Raw genomic sequence first — 19,122 nt, forward strand, 5'->3', positions numbered from 1 at the left:
ACTCTCATTAAACCATTTGCACTCAAGATTTAGAATCAGGTTTATATAAGAAAATAGCAATTAAACTTTTTTTAATGGGAAGAATTTTAATCAAATACTATTTGATTTTAGACTATGTGTTAAATATTTTCATTCAAACATCAGTTTTCTCATTTTCCACAGTTGAAGTAGTACAATTGTTGCTAACTTAACTGTCCACACTTCTCAGTATGCCTCTGGGAAAATCATCCTGGGTCTTCATCTAGGGAGACCCCAGGGTCATCTTAAGTCACTGTCCCTCTCCCCCAATGTCCTGCTGGTTGATATGTGGTGTCCATTCAGCCTCTCAAATTAACCCCTGCCCATTAATTCCTACTGCCACGCATTAGTTTGGGGCCTTACCTGGTCTGGTATTATAAAAGTTGAACCAGCCACATCTTCTTCAACCTTGCCTCTTATCAATGTATCCTTTCCATATCCACCTGAATTCTTAAAGCACAGTAGTATCATATTACCCTATTGCTCAACAACTCCTTCCTGATACAATCTGACAGCATCTCTTGCAAATAATGCAAAACACAAGTCCAAAATGGGATGCTAAAGTTTCTTTGCAAATCATTTGTTCAGAGCTTGGCATACATTTTCCTGTAGAAAGAATAAATGGTAGATAGGTTTACAAGATAGCTGAAACTTTCAGTTAAACCATCCATGATAATTGAAGCTTGCCAGCATAGTTAACAGGGTTCCCATAGAAATAGCTTTTCACCTGGAATGTCAAGATGGGGTCCAAATATGTGTAGAAGCTATTGGAAGAGGTCATTTCCTTTCCTGTCCTCCATTGGATATAGAGATTTAGTAAAGGAGGAAAGAACTAATATTTATTAAGTGCTTATTATTCATCAGCCTCTGTTAGGCATGTTATATAATTTATCGTTTTTGAGATATAATTGACATTTAACATTGTATAAGTTTAAGGTATACAGTGTGTTGATTTGATACATTTATATATTGCAGTATGATTACCACCATAGCATACCATAGCATTAGCTATCACCACTATCACATCATATAATCATCATTTCTTTTTTGTGGTAGAACATTTAAGATCTAGTCTCTTAGCAACTTTTAAATATGTAATAAATACAGTATTGTTGACTATAATCACTATGCTCTGCATTAGATCTCCAAAACTTATTCATCTAACTGCAAGTTTGTATCTTTTGACCAACATCTCCCTAATTCTCCCACCCTTCAGTCCCTGGTAACCACCATTTTACTCTGTTTCTATGAGATTGACTTTTTTTTAGAGTGTACATATAAGTGATATAGTATTTGTCTTTCTCTGTCTGAATTATCTCACTTAACATAACACCCTCAAGGTCTATCCATGTTGTCACAAATGGCAGGATTCCTTCCTTCTCATGGCTGAATAATATGGCATTGTATATATATACCACATCTTCTTTAGCTATTCATCTGCTGATGGACTCTCAAGTTGTTTCCATTTCTTGTCTATTGTAAATAATGCTGCAGCAAATGTGAGAGTGCAGATGTCTTTTCAATAACCTGTTTTCATTTCCTTTGGAGATATATATATATATATATATATATATATATATATATATATATACACACAGAAGTGGAATTGCTGGATCATATTGCAGTCCTGTTTTTTAATTTTTTGAGGAACCTCCATACTGTTTTCCATAGTGGCCTAACCAATTTACATTCCTTTCAGCAGTGCACAAAAATTCCCTTTTCTCCACATCCTCATCAATACTTTTTATCTCTTGTCTTCTTGATGATAGTCATTCTAACAGGTGTGAGGTGATATCTCATTGTGGTTTTGATTTGCATTTCCTGATGACTAGTGATGTTGAGCATCTTTTCATATACCATTTGGATGTCTTCTTTGGAAAAATATCTGTTCAGTTCTTCTGCTCATTTTTAAATCATATTTTTGTCTTTTTATTATTGAGTTGTTTGAGTTCTTTATATATTTGGATATTAGCCCCTTATCCAGTATATGGTTTGCAAATATTTTCTCCCATTCCGTAGGTTCCCTTTTCATTTTGTTGATTGTTTCTTTTTCTTTGCAAAAGCTTTTTAGTGTAATGTAGTTCCATTTGTCAATTTTTGCTTTTGTTGCTTGTACCTTTGATGTATATCCAAAAAATCATTGCCAAAACCAATGTCAAGGAGCTTTTTCCCTAGGTTTTCTTCTAGAAGTTTAACAGTTTCAGGTCTTATGTTTAACTCTTCAGTCCATTTTGAATCGTTTTTGTGTGTGTTCTAAGATAGGGGTCCAGTTTCATTCTTTTGCATGTGGCTGTCCAGTTTTCCCAACACCATTTATTGAAGAGACTGTCCTTTCTCCACTGTATTATTCTTGGCTCCTTTGTCATAAACTAGTTGGCTATATATGCATGGGTTTAATTCTGGGCTCTCTGTTCCATTTGTCTGTATGTCTAGTTTTATGCCAGTACCATACTGTTTTAGTTACTATAGCTTTGCAGTATACTTTGAGATCAGAATGTGTGATGCCTCTGCCTTTTTCTTTCTCAGAATTGCTTTGGCTATTCAGGGTCTTTTGTGGTTCCATACAAATTTTAGGGTTTGTTTTTTCTATTTCTGTGAAAAATGCTATTAAAATTTAAACAGCATATGATATGATCTCATATATAGAAAATCCTAAAGACTCAACCAAAAACACTTGAAACTAATCAATGAATTCAGCAAAGTTTTGATATATAAAATCAATGTACAGAAATCAGTTGTGATTCTACACACTAACAATGAAATATCTAAAAAATAAATAAAACAATCCCATTTACAATAGTATCAAAGACAGTAAAATACTTAGGAATAAATTTAACCAAGGAGGTGAAAGATCTGTACAATGAAAACAAGATTTTGTTGCAAGAAATTGAAGAAGACACAAATGGAAAGATATTCTGTGTTTGTGGATTAGAAGAATTAATATTGTTAAAATGTCCTTACTACCCAAAGCTATCTGTAGATTCAATTCAATCCCAATATATGTTATCTTAATTCATTTTAACAGCAGCTCTGTGGCGTAGATGATTATTATACTCCTTTAACAGATGCTTAGCAAATTAATAATGTAAATGAGAATACAAGAGGAATGCTTACCTGACATAAGAGAATATTGTTTTTAAGCACTGCTTTTCAGACTTTAGTAATTTATAGGCTGCTTTTAATTGATTTTAAAATTGCAGTCTTTTAGTATTGATGTACATTATTTTTATTTTACTTAAATATGAACAAACATAAAATTAGGTATAAATTCTTTATGCTTGTATTTCTCGTTTAGCTATAAACTGAAACAAGTTTAAAAGTTAAGTAGAAAAAAAAGCCTATAAAACTAATAAAATTCAAATTAACAACATTATTTTTATATGATAGATGATGTTTTGCTGAAACAATTGCAGCTCACACTATGAATATGGAGCTGCCTGCAGCCCCACGGGCTTCTTGGCAGTTTTCATTACCTTTGGCTCCCTTCTTCTGCCACACTTCTTTCTAGGATATTGAAAATCCAAGATTGGTACAGTGTACCAGTGATGTCATTTTGGTCTTTACTTAGTGGGACTGTGTCATTTACATATTAAGTGAGCCTCCTTTTCTCATTATTCCATACAATTAAAGCAGTGTGCTTGACACCAGCTCAGATTAAGAAAACAAATAAATGTATATGTACATTTGTAATAATGTTACAAATCATGTTGCTGTGCTTAGTTAATAAGTGGCCATTGCAATACTCTATCATATGTTTACATTAATTTATTTTATATTGTAAACTTTGCTTTCAGTTCAATATGAGAACTGTTTTGGAGAACTCATAGACCCTTGAAAATACATCCTGGATCCCAGGTTGAAAGATACTCTTAATGTATTTTAAGCCATTATTTATTTATAACCATTATAAAAATAATTCTTATACATTTATTAGAAAAGTCCTCCAGATACCTCAACCAGGAAAGACTGTTATACTATTGATAACTTATTATGGTATCTCTTTGAAAGCAATAAATTCATATTCCTTTAAAGTACTGTATAATTCAGATTTTCAATAATTTAGAAGTACTTTTTCCCTTTAAAAGTCTAAGTTATAAATGTCTTACAGAATGTATTGTTCACTCTGTTCTGTAACTGGGGAAGGTAAATTTTAGTTTGACTGGAAAAATAATGCCTCCTACCAAATGTACAAGTCATGCAAGACAATAAAGCCTCCAGAAATGGTGAAGAGTGTTAACAAAGGACGTTATTACTTCCTCTGATTATGTTGCTGTAAACATTCAAGTGGAATTTCTCTCAAAGTAATTAGCTGTTTCTTATTCTTTTTCCTTCCCAACCTCTTCCTCCTCTCCTTTTCTACTTTCTCTTACCTTTGAATCTTTCACTGCTCTCATTTCCCCTCTTCCTTATTCCCTTCTTTCAAACCAGACATCACCTATCTTTTCACATCTCAATTAGCCTACAGTCCGGCTTTATTCACTTGACAGTTGAGGTCAGTGAAGAAGAACACAGCAAAGCAACTTCTAGCAGCATCTCACCATTCGCTCTCAACCAGCAACTTCATAGGCCCTTCCAAATAAGGGTGGCTCCTGACTCAGGCTGGGCTGGATGGAAGATCATACCTAATTTACCTCAGAATATTCACTCCAACACTCTGAAGCAGAAAAAAAAAACCCCTTTGGGGCAGCCCAGCTAGCTCTTTGCCTCTTAGTTTACTCCTAGCTTGCTCTGCAATGAGTACATGGACCCTGCCACCTCAGAGGTGAGCAGGGGAAGGTATGGTTGTGCTTGCTTCTAACATTTCTTTGTTCAAGATGGAATTCCACTATGGTAAGCAGTGCTGCTGCTGCTGCTGAGGGGACTGCTTTTCAGGTACCACCATGCTTACATCTAAAGCAGCCTCCAGATGCCATGGGTAGCTAAACTCTACCATTTATGTGTACATGCGTTCATCCATTCTGGCTCTGCCGTGTTAGCTATGTGATCTTGGATATATCTCAGTTTCTTCATCAGTAAGGTGGGGCTAATAATAGTATGTACATCATAGGGTTTTGTGAGAATTAACAGTTTTCATGGGTAAAGAGCTTTAAATGGTGCCTGGCATTTAGTAGTAAATGCTAGCTAAAATTATTATTATTCAGGAAGCACTTATTTAGTATCTAGTATATTCCAAGCAATCCAAAAGATATAAAGATCAAAAAGGCACAACCTGCCTTCTAGGGACTTACATAATACAACATGGTCTTATAATAAAGGTATTTAGGGAGTTAGGTAAAGCTTCATCACAGGTAAATTTTGAACTGGGTCTCGAAGGGTAAACAGGGTGTTGCCAAATGGAACAGCATTAGAGAATATACATTCCAAGCAGAGGGAATCGTTTGTGAACATAGTAAAACTGTAAAAGACTATGGAGTGCTTGGCTGTTATTAGATAACATTTTAAATTGCTCTCTGATGTATGCCTTCTTAAGTAGGGGTCTGAGGTGGGTTCAGTGAACATTTTGGAACTTACAATCTTACAACTAGCTGTTACCTAGTTTATAATAATGATGATGATGATGATTATTTAACTGGTTCATCAAAGAGTTTGAACTTAGAAGATGAGTTGGGACCTTAGCAGTGCCTCTTTACGGTGGAGCATCTGCTATTTCACAATTCTTATCCTGAGATGACTACCATGTGACAGGAACAATAAATTGTTAGAAAAAATTTGTGGTTAGAACAACTGGAAGTGGATGGGTTTCCTCCTTTCAACAGAGCTTTGGTTAAGTTTTCTAAATTAAGCAGGTTTTACCTTGGTTTCTTCTTTAGACAGAAGAACCTTATGTCTTAAGATCTTACCTATTCTTGTCATAGCAAAGAGCTGTGATTTTTTTTTTTTTTTTTTTTGGTCAGATCTCAAATTAAGAAGGTTCCTTTTACTCATGGAATTTCCATTTGTGCACCAAATTAAAGCTGTGTTTTATCTCCTACAAAGCCTTTTCCTGCAGCTTTGCTTTCACTTCCTCTCCCCACCCTTTTAGTCATATACTGAAGGGTTTGGCAGCTGGTTGAGGTATCGGGTCAGCATTTTTCTCTGTGGAAGGAGGAAAGGTTAGAAACAGTGACATGGGGGTACTTGTCACATTTTCCTTTCCTTTTTTTATTTAAGTGACCTACTTCCTCCATTACAGAAGCCTAATGAGAACCTTGGCTTGTAAATTTTACTTTAGTAGCCAGGAGATGGACTACAGTAATGTGTCGGATGACATATGGGCGATAGTTTCTCATTGAAGAGTATCCTTAAAAGCCCATGTACAACAGCGAGGATTCTTGATTCTGCCTCTTTGGTGATGTGACAGATTTTATGAAGAGAGATAATGGACTCTGGGAGTCACAGGATTGGGGAAGGAGCTGAGCAGTCCATTCCCCATCCTCGCTTATTAACAGATTCTCCTTGGGTGCCTTTAGGAAATGCTCCATATATGGTATTTAATATACCACCTACCCACTCTCACCTTCTTCACTGACTTGAAAATTGCATCTAGCTTGAGGAGTCTATTCAAGATTGAAATCCTGTGTGGATTTGGTTGTTTTGTATCAAGTCTGCTTGAAACTGTTAGACTAGAAGCAAAGTAATTATGTCATTGTCCATATAGCAATAGAGAGAGTAAAAAACAGTAATAGATTCTTAAAAAAGCTGTCATGACTGGAAGTGAAATTAGGCTACTCTTGAATAGCTTCATCTATAGCCCGAAGGGCTTTGGTCTTGAAAACTGTCAAATATGAAATCAGATTTTAGATCATGGAATCCTAGCTAGCTCCTCAGGGCAGCTTCAGCCATTAAACTCTCCCATCGACCATTTCATCTGCAGGATTTGCTTTGAGATTATAAGGAATGTGGAGGCAAATGAGTTTTTTCTTATCAAACATTCCATTTTGATGCTCCATAGCAGACCTCTTTTGGCAAATAAATAGAAGACACCAGGGTAGACTGTCAAAAATCCTTGCTTAAGTGCCTCAGGAGGCACATTTTTTATTTCTCAAGCATAACTTTGGTGGCTAGAGTTTCCTATTTTGGAGGTGTCAGTGTTGAGCAGGCAAAGCTGCTAGTTATTGATTGCCATTGAAGTCATTTTACAAAGGCAGTAAGGCCCAAGGATTGCTCTTTGGACAGAGCTACAACTGGTATGGCTTCTCTTTCTGAGAGCCTGTTATAAGTTAAAATAGTTTTGACAGTATCTTTAAGTGCACATCTTTGTCTCCAAACATAATTAGTATTGAAAAATGAAACCCTCATAGTTAAGGCTTTGTGGCTTAGACAGCAGCCCCATCTGGTGCTTGCTAACGCTTTTGCTTGGTTCATCTCTTGGTTTTATAACAGCATGAATACAGATGTACACAGAACTTAGAATGTCAAATCCAAGGTCTCAGTTTTATTGATGGCTTTTTACTGCACACAACACTGACATAAGCTAATTGTGTTCCCGGTGAATCTTATTTGTTTGTCCTGTTGGTAATGTGATAGCTGCTTATCAATTCAACAGCATCTCTTGACTGAATTAATTTACTTGCACTCAAAGTGGAGAATTATTTTTACTATTTATCTACCAGTCTTGGAAAAAGAAAATATACTGTACTACTTATAAAGAGAAATTTAGTCCCTCTCTTATCATCAGTGGGTTTTAACTTGGTTAACAAGATTTAGGCCAGGACGCTGTATTCTTTGTCGTCAGTACCACATAGACAGGAATTTTTTTTTTTTTTTAAAGATTCTTGGTGACTGACAGGAACTTCCTCAAACTGCTAATAGAAGTTACTTCAGAATAACAGGATTATGCATGATTTCATTTTCTTTATGCTTTTCTGAGTTTTCACAGTGAGCGTACATAAGAAAAGAAAAATTATCTTATATAACAACAAAAAAAAGTAATTTAAAAATAAAACATATTGTAGGTAGCTATAGCCTTGAGTTGCTGTTCTCAGTCTTTCTCATTCACTTGTGTGGCCTATTCTGGGCTTCAGTTTCCCTTGTCCATAAAAAAGAAGTATTGAACTAGGGGCCTGCTCAGTTTTAACATTCTAAGGTTTGTAATTATCTACTGCTTTTTTTTCTGTCTTTTCAGCCTCTCCCACTCCCCTGTGTCTTTTTCCAGTATTTGTAGTCAACATGATCTAGTTTCTGCCATCTTAAAATAAGGAAATCCTTTCTGGACCCCCTCCTCCGTACTCCCAGCTCTTTCTTTCTTCCACCTCCCACTTAAATTTTTCCAAAAAGTTATCTAAAATTACTCTATCTCTTCCCTCTTCAACTCACTGCAGTCTGCTTTCCATCCCCACCACCGCACCAAAATACTCTGTGCTGAGATCACCAGTGAGCTCACATTGCCAAGTTCAGTGGGCACATTTAAGTCCTCATTCTCTGTTACCTCTCAGCAGCATTTGAAGTCTTCTGCTCCCCCCACCAGCCCCTCCCCGCTACAATGAAATCTCATCCGGCTTCTATATCATCACACTTACGGCTGTTATTTTTGAGTTTTCTTTGGGGATTATCCTCTTCTCCCTTGTTCACCCACCAAGGCTACCTCCCCAGCTCACTCTAATTTCTTTTTGGCCTAGAGATTCCTATACTAGTAGTTCCCAAACAGACAAGAACAGCAGATTTCCCTTCTGTGTTCCAAACTTCTAAATTCAGCTACTTGCTGTATAGTATGCAGGCTAACAAAATACGGACTCACAATCTTCCCTCCAAAAGTTACACATCCTCCAATATTGTCTGTCTCAATAAATGGCCCCACAAATCATTTGAATACATAAACCCAAAACCTCAAGATCCAAAATCCAGTGTTTCATTCATATACCTTTATCTGCCTTCCCTGAAGCTACATCCTAATCCAGATCCTTATCATATCTCATTTTGTCCACAACAGCCCTTTAAACAGTCTCCTGGCCTCCTGTACTGTTCTCCCCCCAGTGCATTCTCTATAGAGCAACCAGAACTGCCTTTTATTTTTTTAAGTCAGATTTATTGAGGTTTGATTTATATACAGTAAAACACCTTTTTTTTAACTGTCCAATTCTATGAGTTTTGACAAATGCATGCAGGCATATAACCACCACACAACATTTGGATTGTTTCCAGTTTTTGCCTGTCAACCTTTGTGTACAGTGTTTAGTGTAAACACAATTTTTCATACCTAGGAATGTGATCGCTGGGTTACATGGAAAGTTTATGTTTAACTTCATAAGAAACTGCCAAACTGTTTTCTAAAGTGGCTGGACCATTAGCATTCCCACCAGCACTATGGGAATCTCATTTGCTCCACATCCTCCCTAGCCCCAGTTTTTGGTTTTGTTTTAATTTATTTTAATCATTCTGATAGATGTATGGTGGTACTCATTGTAGTTTTAATTTGTGTTTCTGTACGACTAACGATATTCTGGTGTTTATATACAATCCATTTACCTTTGGTGGAATATCTGCTCAAATCTTTTGCCTATTTATTTTTATCGGATTTGTTTTGTTGAATTTTGAAAGTTCTTTGTATATTCTGGATACAAAGTTCTTTGTCAGTTATGTATTTTGCAAAAAATTTCTCATCTGGGGCTTGTCTTTTCATTCTCTTACTATCAGTACCTTTGTCAGAACAAAGGTGTTTTTTTTTTTAATATATCAGTATCGTTTATTTCTTTTATAAGAGGGAAGAAAAATACAGGAGGAAAAAAGTCAATAGCTGTGAATTGAATTCTTTTTTTTTTTAACATCTTTATTGGAGTATAATTGCTTTACAATGCTGTGTTAGTTTCTGCTTTATAACAAAATGAATCAGTTATACATATACAAGAACAAAGGTTTTTAATTTTGATGAAGACCAAGTTATCTGTTTTTTCTTTTATGGATCATGCTTTTGATGTTGTATCTAAGAACTCTCCCTATCCCAGGGTTGCAAAGATTTTCTTCTATGTTTTCTTCCAAAAGTTTTGTAGCTTTACATTTTGTACTTCAATCTGTGATCCCTTTTGAGTTCCTTTTTGTGTATGGGGTGTGATGTATGGATCAAGGTTCATTTTTTTGCCTATGGATATCCAGTTTTTCTAGCACATTTGTTGAAGAGTATCCTTTTCACCTATATCAAAAATCAGTTAACTATATTTGTGAGGCTCTATTTCTGGTCTCTATTCTGTTCTATGTCTATTCTGATCTATATCTGGCGTCAAGCAACCTTTTTCTTTAAAGAACCAAATCATAAACATTTTAGGTTTTGCAGGCCAAAAAGCAAAAACCAAGGTATTATATAGGTACTTGTATAACAGGAAAGAAAATAAATTGCCATGAATTTTTTTGGACAAAATTCAATATATAAAAATTGAGTATAATTTTTTGTAACACAGCTCTACTTAATAAGAAGAATGGAATTCTTTTTTGGGGACAGGGATAATTTGTGCTAAGATCACCAATGATTAATTTTGCTTAATTCGTGTTCAAAGTTAGTGCTTCCTGTCATCAGAATTGATTACAGGGCTTCCCTGGTGGCACAGTGGTTGAGAGTCCACCTGCCGATGCAGGGGACATGGGTTCGTGCCCCAGTGCGGGAGGATCCCACATGCCGCGGAGTGGCTGGGCCCGTGAGCCATGGCTGCTGAGCCTGCGCGTCCGGAGCCTGTGCTCCGCAACGGGAGAGGCCACAACAGTGAGAGGCCCACATACCGCAAAAAAAAAAAAAAAAAAAAAAAAAAACTGATTACACATGTTCATCTATTGATGCATATCTGTAATGAAATTTCACATATTTTTATCTTTGAAAATGTCTTTTCGGGACTTCCCGGGTGGCTCAGTGGTTAAGAATCCACCTGAATGCAGGGGACACGGGTTCGATCCCTGGTCCAGGAAGATCCCACATGCCATGGAGCAACTAAGCCAGCGAGCCACAACTACTGAGCCCATGCACCACAACTGCTGAAGCCCACGTGCATAGAACCCGTGCTCCGCAACAAGAGAAGCCACTGCAATGAGAAGCCCGTGCACCGCAACGAAGAGTAGCCCCCGCTCGCCAAAACTAGAGAAAGCCCGCGCACAGCAGTGAAGACCCAACGCAGCCAAAAATAAAAAAATTAATTTATGAAAAAAAGAAAATGTCTTTTCACACATGTGATTCATGTAGCAGTGGAAACGCTGCAATTTGTAGAGTGCTAAAAAGCACTGCAAAGTGATGAGAGGGCCACATATTTTGTCATAACTACTCAGCTCTCCGTTGTAGCACAAAAGCCACCAGAGACAATATGCAAACAAATGAGCCTGGCTATGTTCCAATAAAGCTTTATTTATGGGCACTGAAATCTGAGTTTCATATAATTTTCACTTGTCACAAAATATTAAAAAAAAATTTTTTTTCAACCATTTAAAAAACATCTTTAGCTTAGGGACATACAAAAACAGGCAACAGGCTAGATTTGGCATATGGGTTGTAGTTTGCCTATCCCATTTCCCCCATCTATGTTTCTGTCCTTTTGCCAATACCACATTATCAGGATTACTGTAGCTAAAAAGTTTTGAAATCAGGTAATATGAGTCCTCCAACTTTGTTCTTTTTTGAAATTGTTTCTGGCTATTTTAGCTTCTTTGCCTTTCCATGTACGTTTTAGAATCAGCTTGTTGATTTCTACAGAAAATCCTACTCGGATTTTGGTTAGAATTGCATTGAACCTGCAGAGCAGCTTGGGGAGAATTGACATCTTAACAACATGGAGAGAACTTGATATATTTCTCTATTTAGGTCTTTGATATCTTCAGTCTTTTATAGTTTTCCGCATATAGATTTTAGATTTTGCACATGTTTTGTTAGACTTATACCTAAGTATTTCATGATTTTTGGTCAGAGCTGTCTTTTTTAAATGCCGATTATATCATCTTGTTTCCCCTGTTTAAAACCCTTTGGTGGGTTCCTGCTGTTCTTAGGATAAACTCCATAATCTTTAAAAGCTTATAAAAGGCCCCACATGATCTGGACCCTGCTCTCATTTTCAGCCTAATTTTATGCCATTCTTCTCCTTGCTCAAAATGTTTCAGTCTCAGACTAGCAGGAAATGTTTTTATCAACTAAGGGATATAGCTTTTTGAATATCTGAAAGAATAAATAAATATTTTCAAACAGACACTTGAAAAATATATTTTTACTTTATTGAAAAAAGCCATTCAGTGGTCTCCAGCAAAGAGTGAACTTAGATTTTGGCCAAGTCATTGGGCTCTCTGTGTGGAATTCTTTGATCTTTGTCTGTACTTCATCCACTGAGGCAAAGTGCTCTATGAGTGTTGTTTACAAGGGGCGTAGCTCTGTATATATTAACTAAATAAAATGTTCTTTCCTTCCTTAAAAATGTGCTGAAACTTGGGTAAAGGCTGCGTTTCTGACCAAACCAAGGATCCTGTCACTGTCATTGTACAGGAATGAAGTTAAACTTTTCAGCTATTAAAATAGTTCTTACATGTACATGCCTACTGCCAGCTTTATGATAATATCCAAAGTGGAAATGTAAGACTGTAGTGGTGTTCTGTGGGAAGGTCTATAGCTATGTGCCTAAGAGAGAGACGAGAGAGAGAGAGAGAGAGAGAGAGAGAGAGAGACAGAGAGACAGAGAGAGAGAGAGCCACGAGATTATTTTTTAAAGATAAGCCTCAAAACCAGCACATTTAATCAACCAGTGTTTATCCAGCTCCTTATGCTAGACATACAGAGATGAGTATGATATATCCCAGGCTTAAAGAAGCTCAAAAACTAGTGAGAAAACAGATAATTAAAAATGAAAGTGCTTGTTCATGGAGGTATGTCCAAGTGGCTTCGATGGTACCCAGGAGAAATGAGTGGCCCAGCGGCATTTAGAGTATGATAAGACTAGTTGATTTTTAATACATAAGGCTAGAAGGGAGGCAAGGACTATATCATGCAAACCTAAGGGGATTGTATTCCATCCTGTGACTCAGAGGTTCCATTACCTCAATGCACATAGAATTACCTGTAGTAGAAATCAGATTCCTGGACTCTTCCCTTAGAGATTGACTTGGGTGTTTCCCCAGGTGGTTCTTACCTATCTAGCAACCCCTATCTGACCTTTGGGAGCCAATGCATTAGGTAATATTGAACCACAGAATAGTTAAGCTAGGTAATAAGATGATCATATTAGCATTTTAGGAAGGAAAATCTGATAGTAGTACAAAACAATGGAGTCAACCTGAGAATTCATTAAAATGCAAATTCTGATCCAGTAGGTCTGGAATTGGACCTAAGATACTAAATTTCTTTTTTTTTCTTTTTTTCAAATTTTTATTGGAGTATAGTTGATTTACAATGTTGTGTTAGTTTCAAGTGTACAGCAAAGTGATTCAGTTATACATATATTCATTCGTTTTCAGATTCTTTAAGGATCTTGAGGATAAACTGCAAGTCTAAGATAATACATTTCTAACAAGCTTCAAGATGAGGCTGATACTGCTTGTCTGAGGACCATAATTTGAGTAGCAAGGGTAGAGAGGTTGGATTGGAAAGGGGTGAGACTATAGGCATGGAGATCAGTTAGCAACCTACTGCAGGAATCTAGGCAAAAGATGGTGGGCATCTGAACTACTGGCAGTGTCTGGTAATGGAAAGGAGTTCCAGTGAAATGTAATAGATAAAATTGGCAAGACTAGGGACTTCCCTGGTGGTCCAGTGGGTAAGACACTGTGCTCCCAATGCATGGGGCCCAGGTTTGATCCCTGGTCAGGGAACTAGATGCCGCAACTAAGAAGTCTGCACGCCACAACTAAAAAAAGAGCCCACATGCCGCAACGAAGACCTAGCGCAGCCAAAATAAATATATATATATATATATATATATATATATATTTTTTTTTTTTTTTGTGGTACGCGGGCCTCTCACTGTTGTGGCCTCTCCCATTGCAGAGCACAGGCTCTGGACGCGCAGGCTCAGCGGCCATGGCTCACGGGCCTAGCCGCTCCACGGCATGTGGGATCTTCCCAGACCGGGGCACGAACCTGTGTCCCCTGCATCGGCAGGCGGACTCTCAACCACTGCGCCACCAGAGAAGCCCTAAATAAATATTTTTACAAAATATTAAAAAATTGGCAAGATTAATTTACAAAAGGATTTAGGATGTGGCGTTAGAAGTGAGGGGAGGGGTGTCAAGAATGGTCTGAAGGTTGAAGCTTAGCTATGTAGGTGGATGATAGTGACAGTAACTGAACTAGGATAAAGACAGAGGAAGAAGGTGGCCTCGAGGGTAGAGGAGGGCTGGTTAGAGTACAAAAGTTCCTTAGAGTTGAGAAAAGAGGTGGACAGAAGATTAGTCCTGAATGCATTGTGTTTGAGGAGTCTATGAGATATCCAAATATAAAGGGTGGGCAGAAGAAGAGGAACCCACAATGGACCAAGAAGCTTCAGGTTGGAGGATAACAGAAAGAACGGTTTCAAAGACATTTCTGGGAGGGGAAGCTCACAGTATCATTGTCACAGAGACATCAAATGAAATGTTATACTTGGTTCAATGAGAGTGCATAAAATTATGGTTAAAAAACTAACATTCCAAAACTGCTCATTAGCCAAAGAGAGTTCATAAAGTGCCCAAATTAGTTTATCTCTCAATCTTTTATTTTAAGGAAAAGTTGGAGCCAGTATTTTCAAATTATTCAGCATGATAAGCCTCACAGTACCTTTTCCATTCAGATTTTCTTCTTCTCTCCCCCTTCCCCCAACAGATTGATCACACTTACAAGAGCTGCTATGAAACATAGGGGAGGTGAAAACTAACAGATGAAAGTTTTGCCATGCACTGAAAGGAAAGCATTGTCTGTGAAGTTCTATTTTTAAAAATGTCTGCTTGTAATACCTTTACTGAACACGTTTGGAAACCTGGTGAATGCAAGAACTGCTTTAAACCTAAAAGCTTACATCAGCTCCCCCCAGACCCTGAGAAGGCACCCATCACCCATGGCAATAAAACTAATGCCAATCAGAGTAACAACCACCGAATCAGGAACACCGGAAATTTCCGGCCTCCTGTGGCTAAAAAACCCACTATAGCTGTGAAGCCCACTATGATGGTGGCAGATGGGCAAAGTATGTGTGGTGAGCTTAGTATCCAAGAACACTGTGAGAACAAACCTGTCATCATAGGCTGGAACCGAAACAGGATGGCCTTGAATCAGAAACCACTTAATAATAATAATGAAGATGACATTGAAGGATTTAGCCATGTTCCTAAGCCTTATGGGAATAATGATAGTGCAAAGAAGATATCAAATAACAATAGTGGACTAACTGAGGTGTTAAAGGAGATAGCAGGCTTGGATACCACCCCTCAAATAAAAGGAAATGAAACAAACTCCAGAGAAACATTCTTAGGAAGAATAAATGATTGCTATAAACGATCACTGGAAAGAAAACTTCCACCAAGTTGCATGATGGGCGGAATAAAGGATACTCAGGGCAAGCATGTTATTCTGAGTGGGAGCACAGAAGTGATCAGTAATGAAGGGGGTCGATTCTGTTACCCAGAGTTTTCTAGTGGCGAAGAGAGTGAGGAAGATGTGCTTTTGAGTAACATGGAGGAGGAGCACGAGAGCTGGGATGAGAGTGATGAAGAACTGCTGGCCATGGAGATTCGCATGAGAGGGCAACCTCGCTTTGCCAACTTTAGGGCAAACACTTTGTCTCCTGTTCGATTCTTTGTGGACAAAAAATGGAATACTGTCCCCCTGCGAAATAAATCTCTGCAAAGAATCTGTGCTGTAGACTATGATGACAGTTATGATGAAATCCTGAATGGTTATGAAGAGAATTCTGTGGTCTCCTATGGACCAGGAAGCATTCAGAGCATAGTGTCGTCTGACTCCACATCCCCAGATTCCTCTTTAACAGAAGAATCACGTTCTGAGACAGCCAGTAGCTTATCCCAGAAGATTTGTAATGTGGGAATAGCTCCTGGTAACCCGGGAGATTCTAAGGACATGAAGGAAAGTGAGCCCAATTATGAAAGCCTCTCTGGTAATAATCAGGAGAAGGACTCAGCACAAGCATCCAAAAGCTCAGTAAAAGTTCCAGAGACACACAAAGCAGTCCTTGCTCTCCGATTGGAAGAGAAGGATGGCAAGATTGCCGTACAAACTGAGAAGCAAGAAAGTAAAGCCCCTACTGATATTACTGGGCAAGCAGTAACAATAAACCTCGTTCCTGTAGAAGAGCAAGCAAAGCCCTACCGAGTTGTGAATCTGGAACAGCCTTTGTGCAAGCCATATACTGTCGTGGATGTGTCAGCAGCCATGGCCAGTGAGCACCTCGAGGGCCCTATTAACAGTCCCAAGACGAAAAGCTCATCTTCTACTCCAAACTCTCCAGTGACATCACCCACACTGACATCAGGACAAATAAGTGCCCATTTCCAAAAATCCAGTGCAATCCGCTACCAGGAAGTATGGACTTCCAGTACCAGTCCACGACAAAAGATACCTAAGGTGGAAATAATTAGCGGTGGGACTGGACCAAATGTCCCTCCAAGGAAAAACTGTCACAAATCAGCACCTACTTCACCCACAGCTACAAACATTTCCTCCAAAACCATCCCTGTTAAGTCACCTAATTTGTCTGAAATAAAATTTAATAGTTACAACAATGCCGGTATGCCACCTTTTCCAATTATCATTCACGATGAGCCAACTTATGCTCGGAGTTCCAAAAATGCTATCAAAGTTCCCATTGTAATCAATCCAAATGCATATGACAATCTAGCCATTTACAAAAGTTTTCTCGGAACAAGTGGAGAACTTTCAGTGAAGGAAAAAACCACAAGTGTAATAAGCCATACTTATGAAGAAATAGAAACTGAAAGCAAAGTGTCTGATAACACCACTAGCAAAGCCACTGAATGTCCCCAAGCTAAAGGGTTTTTAAACAGCACAGAGCGTAAAAGGGGTTCAGTGGCTCAGAAGGTTCAGGAGTTTAACAGCTGTCTTAACAGAGGTCAGTCCTCACCACAGAGGAGCTACAGTTCCAGCCACAGCTCCCCAACAAAGCTCCAGAGAACCACTCAAGAGCCTGTGGCCAAAACAGAAAGCACTCAGGAGTCTCCGATAGTGAGCAGCAGCAGCGCCAGGGAGAAGGCAAGCACCGTGCTTTCTCAGATCGTGGCTTCTATCCAGCCCCCACAGTCTCCTCCAGAAATGCCCCAGTCTGGCCCTAAAGCTTGCAGTGTGGAAGAGCTTTATGCCATTCCTCCCGATGCCAGTGCTGCTAAGAGTACACCTAAGAGTACACCAGTCCGGCCCAAGTCTCTCTTCACATCCCAGCCCAGTGGTGAGGCTGAAGCACCTCAGACCACAGAAAGTCCTACCACCAAAGTACAGAAAGATCCACTCACAAAGCCAGTCACCACCCCTCCCTCCAAATTAGTGACTAACCCCCAAGGTGAGCCGCCACCCCCCTTTCCCCCACCACGCTCGACTTCCTCCCCTTACCATGCAAGTAACCTTTTGCAGAGGCATTTCACCAACTGGACCAAGCCAACTAGCCCTACCAGGTCAACGGAAGCTGAATCAGTTTTGCACTCTGAAGGCAGCAGGCGGGCCGCTGATGCAAAACCTAAACGCTGGATATCATTTAAAAGTTTCTTCCGCCGTCGGAAAACAGATGAAGAGGACGACAAAGAGAAAGACCGAGAGAAAGGGAAACTGGTGGGCCTGGACGGCACAGTCATCCACATGCTGCCCCCTCCTCCAGTTCAGCGCCATCACTGGTTCACAGAGGCAAAAGGAGAGTCCAGCGAGAAGCCAGCCATCGTCTTCATGTACAGGTGTGACCCTGCCCAAGGCCAGCTCAGTGTGGATCAGGGCAAAGCCAGGGCAGAGCAGTCAGCAGTCACAGAGAAGGGTAGAGCAGAGGATGGGTTACTACAGGACTCAGAGAAGAAGAAGAGGAGTCATTCTTCTCCATCACAGATTCCTAAGAAAATTCTCAGGTATGTAAAATATACTGGCAGAATGTGGGAATTTTTTAAAACACATTTTCAGTTGCTAAGTTTTTTGCATCTTTAAGATTGTTGGAGAGCCATTTTTGTTTGTAAGTAGCACTCAGCGACCATCATCTATCTTTTCAACTGCATTTCAAGATTAGAATATTATTAAAGTGATCTTATTGCACTGAACAAGGTTTATGGCCCTGGATCTTTAGCTAAAGTAGCCTGCTGCATTCTGATAAATGCAGAGGGGCTTTAAAAGAAAAGCAAATCCATAGTACTTTAAGAGCAATAAATAATTTGTTGCTTTGAACTGCTATGATAGTGTGAGGAAGAAACAGGATCAAATGAATAAATGGTGATACTATTCTTTCCTTCACTATAAATGAAATCAAACTCTTAACCTTTTTTTTTTTTTTGGCTTTCACCAAGGTGTTATCTCTATCTCCATTATTTTTTTTAAGGGAATATTTGTTTTTTTTAATTTCTGTCTCTTTCTGTCCTTATTTCATGTGTTGTGGAAAGGTGGGGGAAAGGGCAAGCAGTTTATAGTTTTTTAACATGTAGGTGAAATAAGAGAAGTTGGTTACTGAGATTGTGACCCAGTGATATAATTCTCAATCCAACTAGGCAAATTGTACACCCACACCAGTTCTCTAAGCATCAGTTTTCTTTAATACTTGAATAACTGTTTATTGATCACCTAGCCTGTATAAGGCACATCCCAAATATTTATCTCAAATCCTTGTAACAGCCCTACAAACTGAAAATTAGAGAAATTAGAATTGGCCAGATTCATACAGTTAGTAATTGTCAGAGGGAGAATTCAAACCTTGATCTGTCTCACTGTAAAACTGGTATTCTTCCTATAATGTTGCATTGTTAACGAACATAAAATCAAACAAAATTTTTATATTTTCACTTGTAATCATTCACATAAACATTTATGTTTAGGAAGCCTAAGTTTTTTCTTTCTCATTTGTATTTTAATCAAAATTAATGTACTGCCAATAAAAACAAGGAACTGTTATCCAAGTTTGTATTAACAAATGGGATGATTTCCTTATATCACCTGTCCTTTCTGTTCTTAGCAAAGATATGTCCTGAGTAGTCCATTCATCTGAT

At 38.4% G+C, this 19,122-nt stretch overlaps 1 protein-coding gene across 1 annotated transcript in view; it reads left to right on the forward strand.

Annotated features, from left to right (window-relative positions):
- PEAK1 (pseudopodium enriched atypical kinase 1) overlaps nucleotides 1-19,122 on the forward strand; it is a 296,552-nt gene that overhangs the window by 224,217 nt on the left and 53,213 nt on the right. Inside the window, exon 4 of the mRNA XM_065872332.1 lies at nucleotides 14,747-18,000. Coding sequence (XP_065728404.1) covers nucleotides 14,861-18,000 — 3,140 coding nt within the window. The 5' untranslated portion in view covers nucleotides 14,747-14,860. The remainder of the gene's footprint in view (nucleotides 1-14,746; nucleotides 18,001-19,122) is intronic.

Source organism: Phocoena phocoena, chromosome 2, assembly GCF_963924675.1.
Source record: "Phocoena phocoena chromosome 2, mPhoPho1.1, whole genome shotgun sequence".
Classification (NCBI taxonomy): Eukaryota; Metazoa; Chordata; class Mammalia; order Artiodactyla; family Phocoenidae; genus Phocoena; species Phocoena phocoena.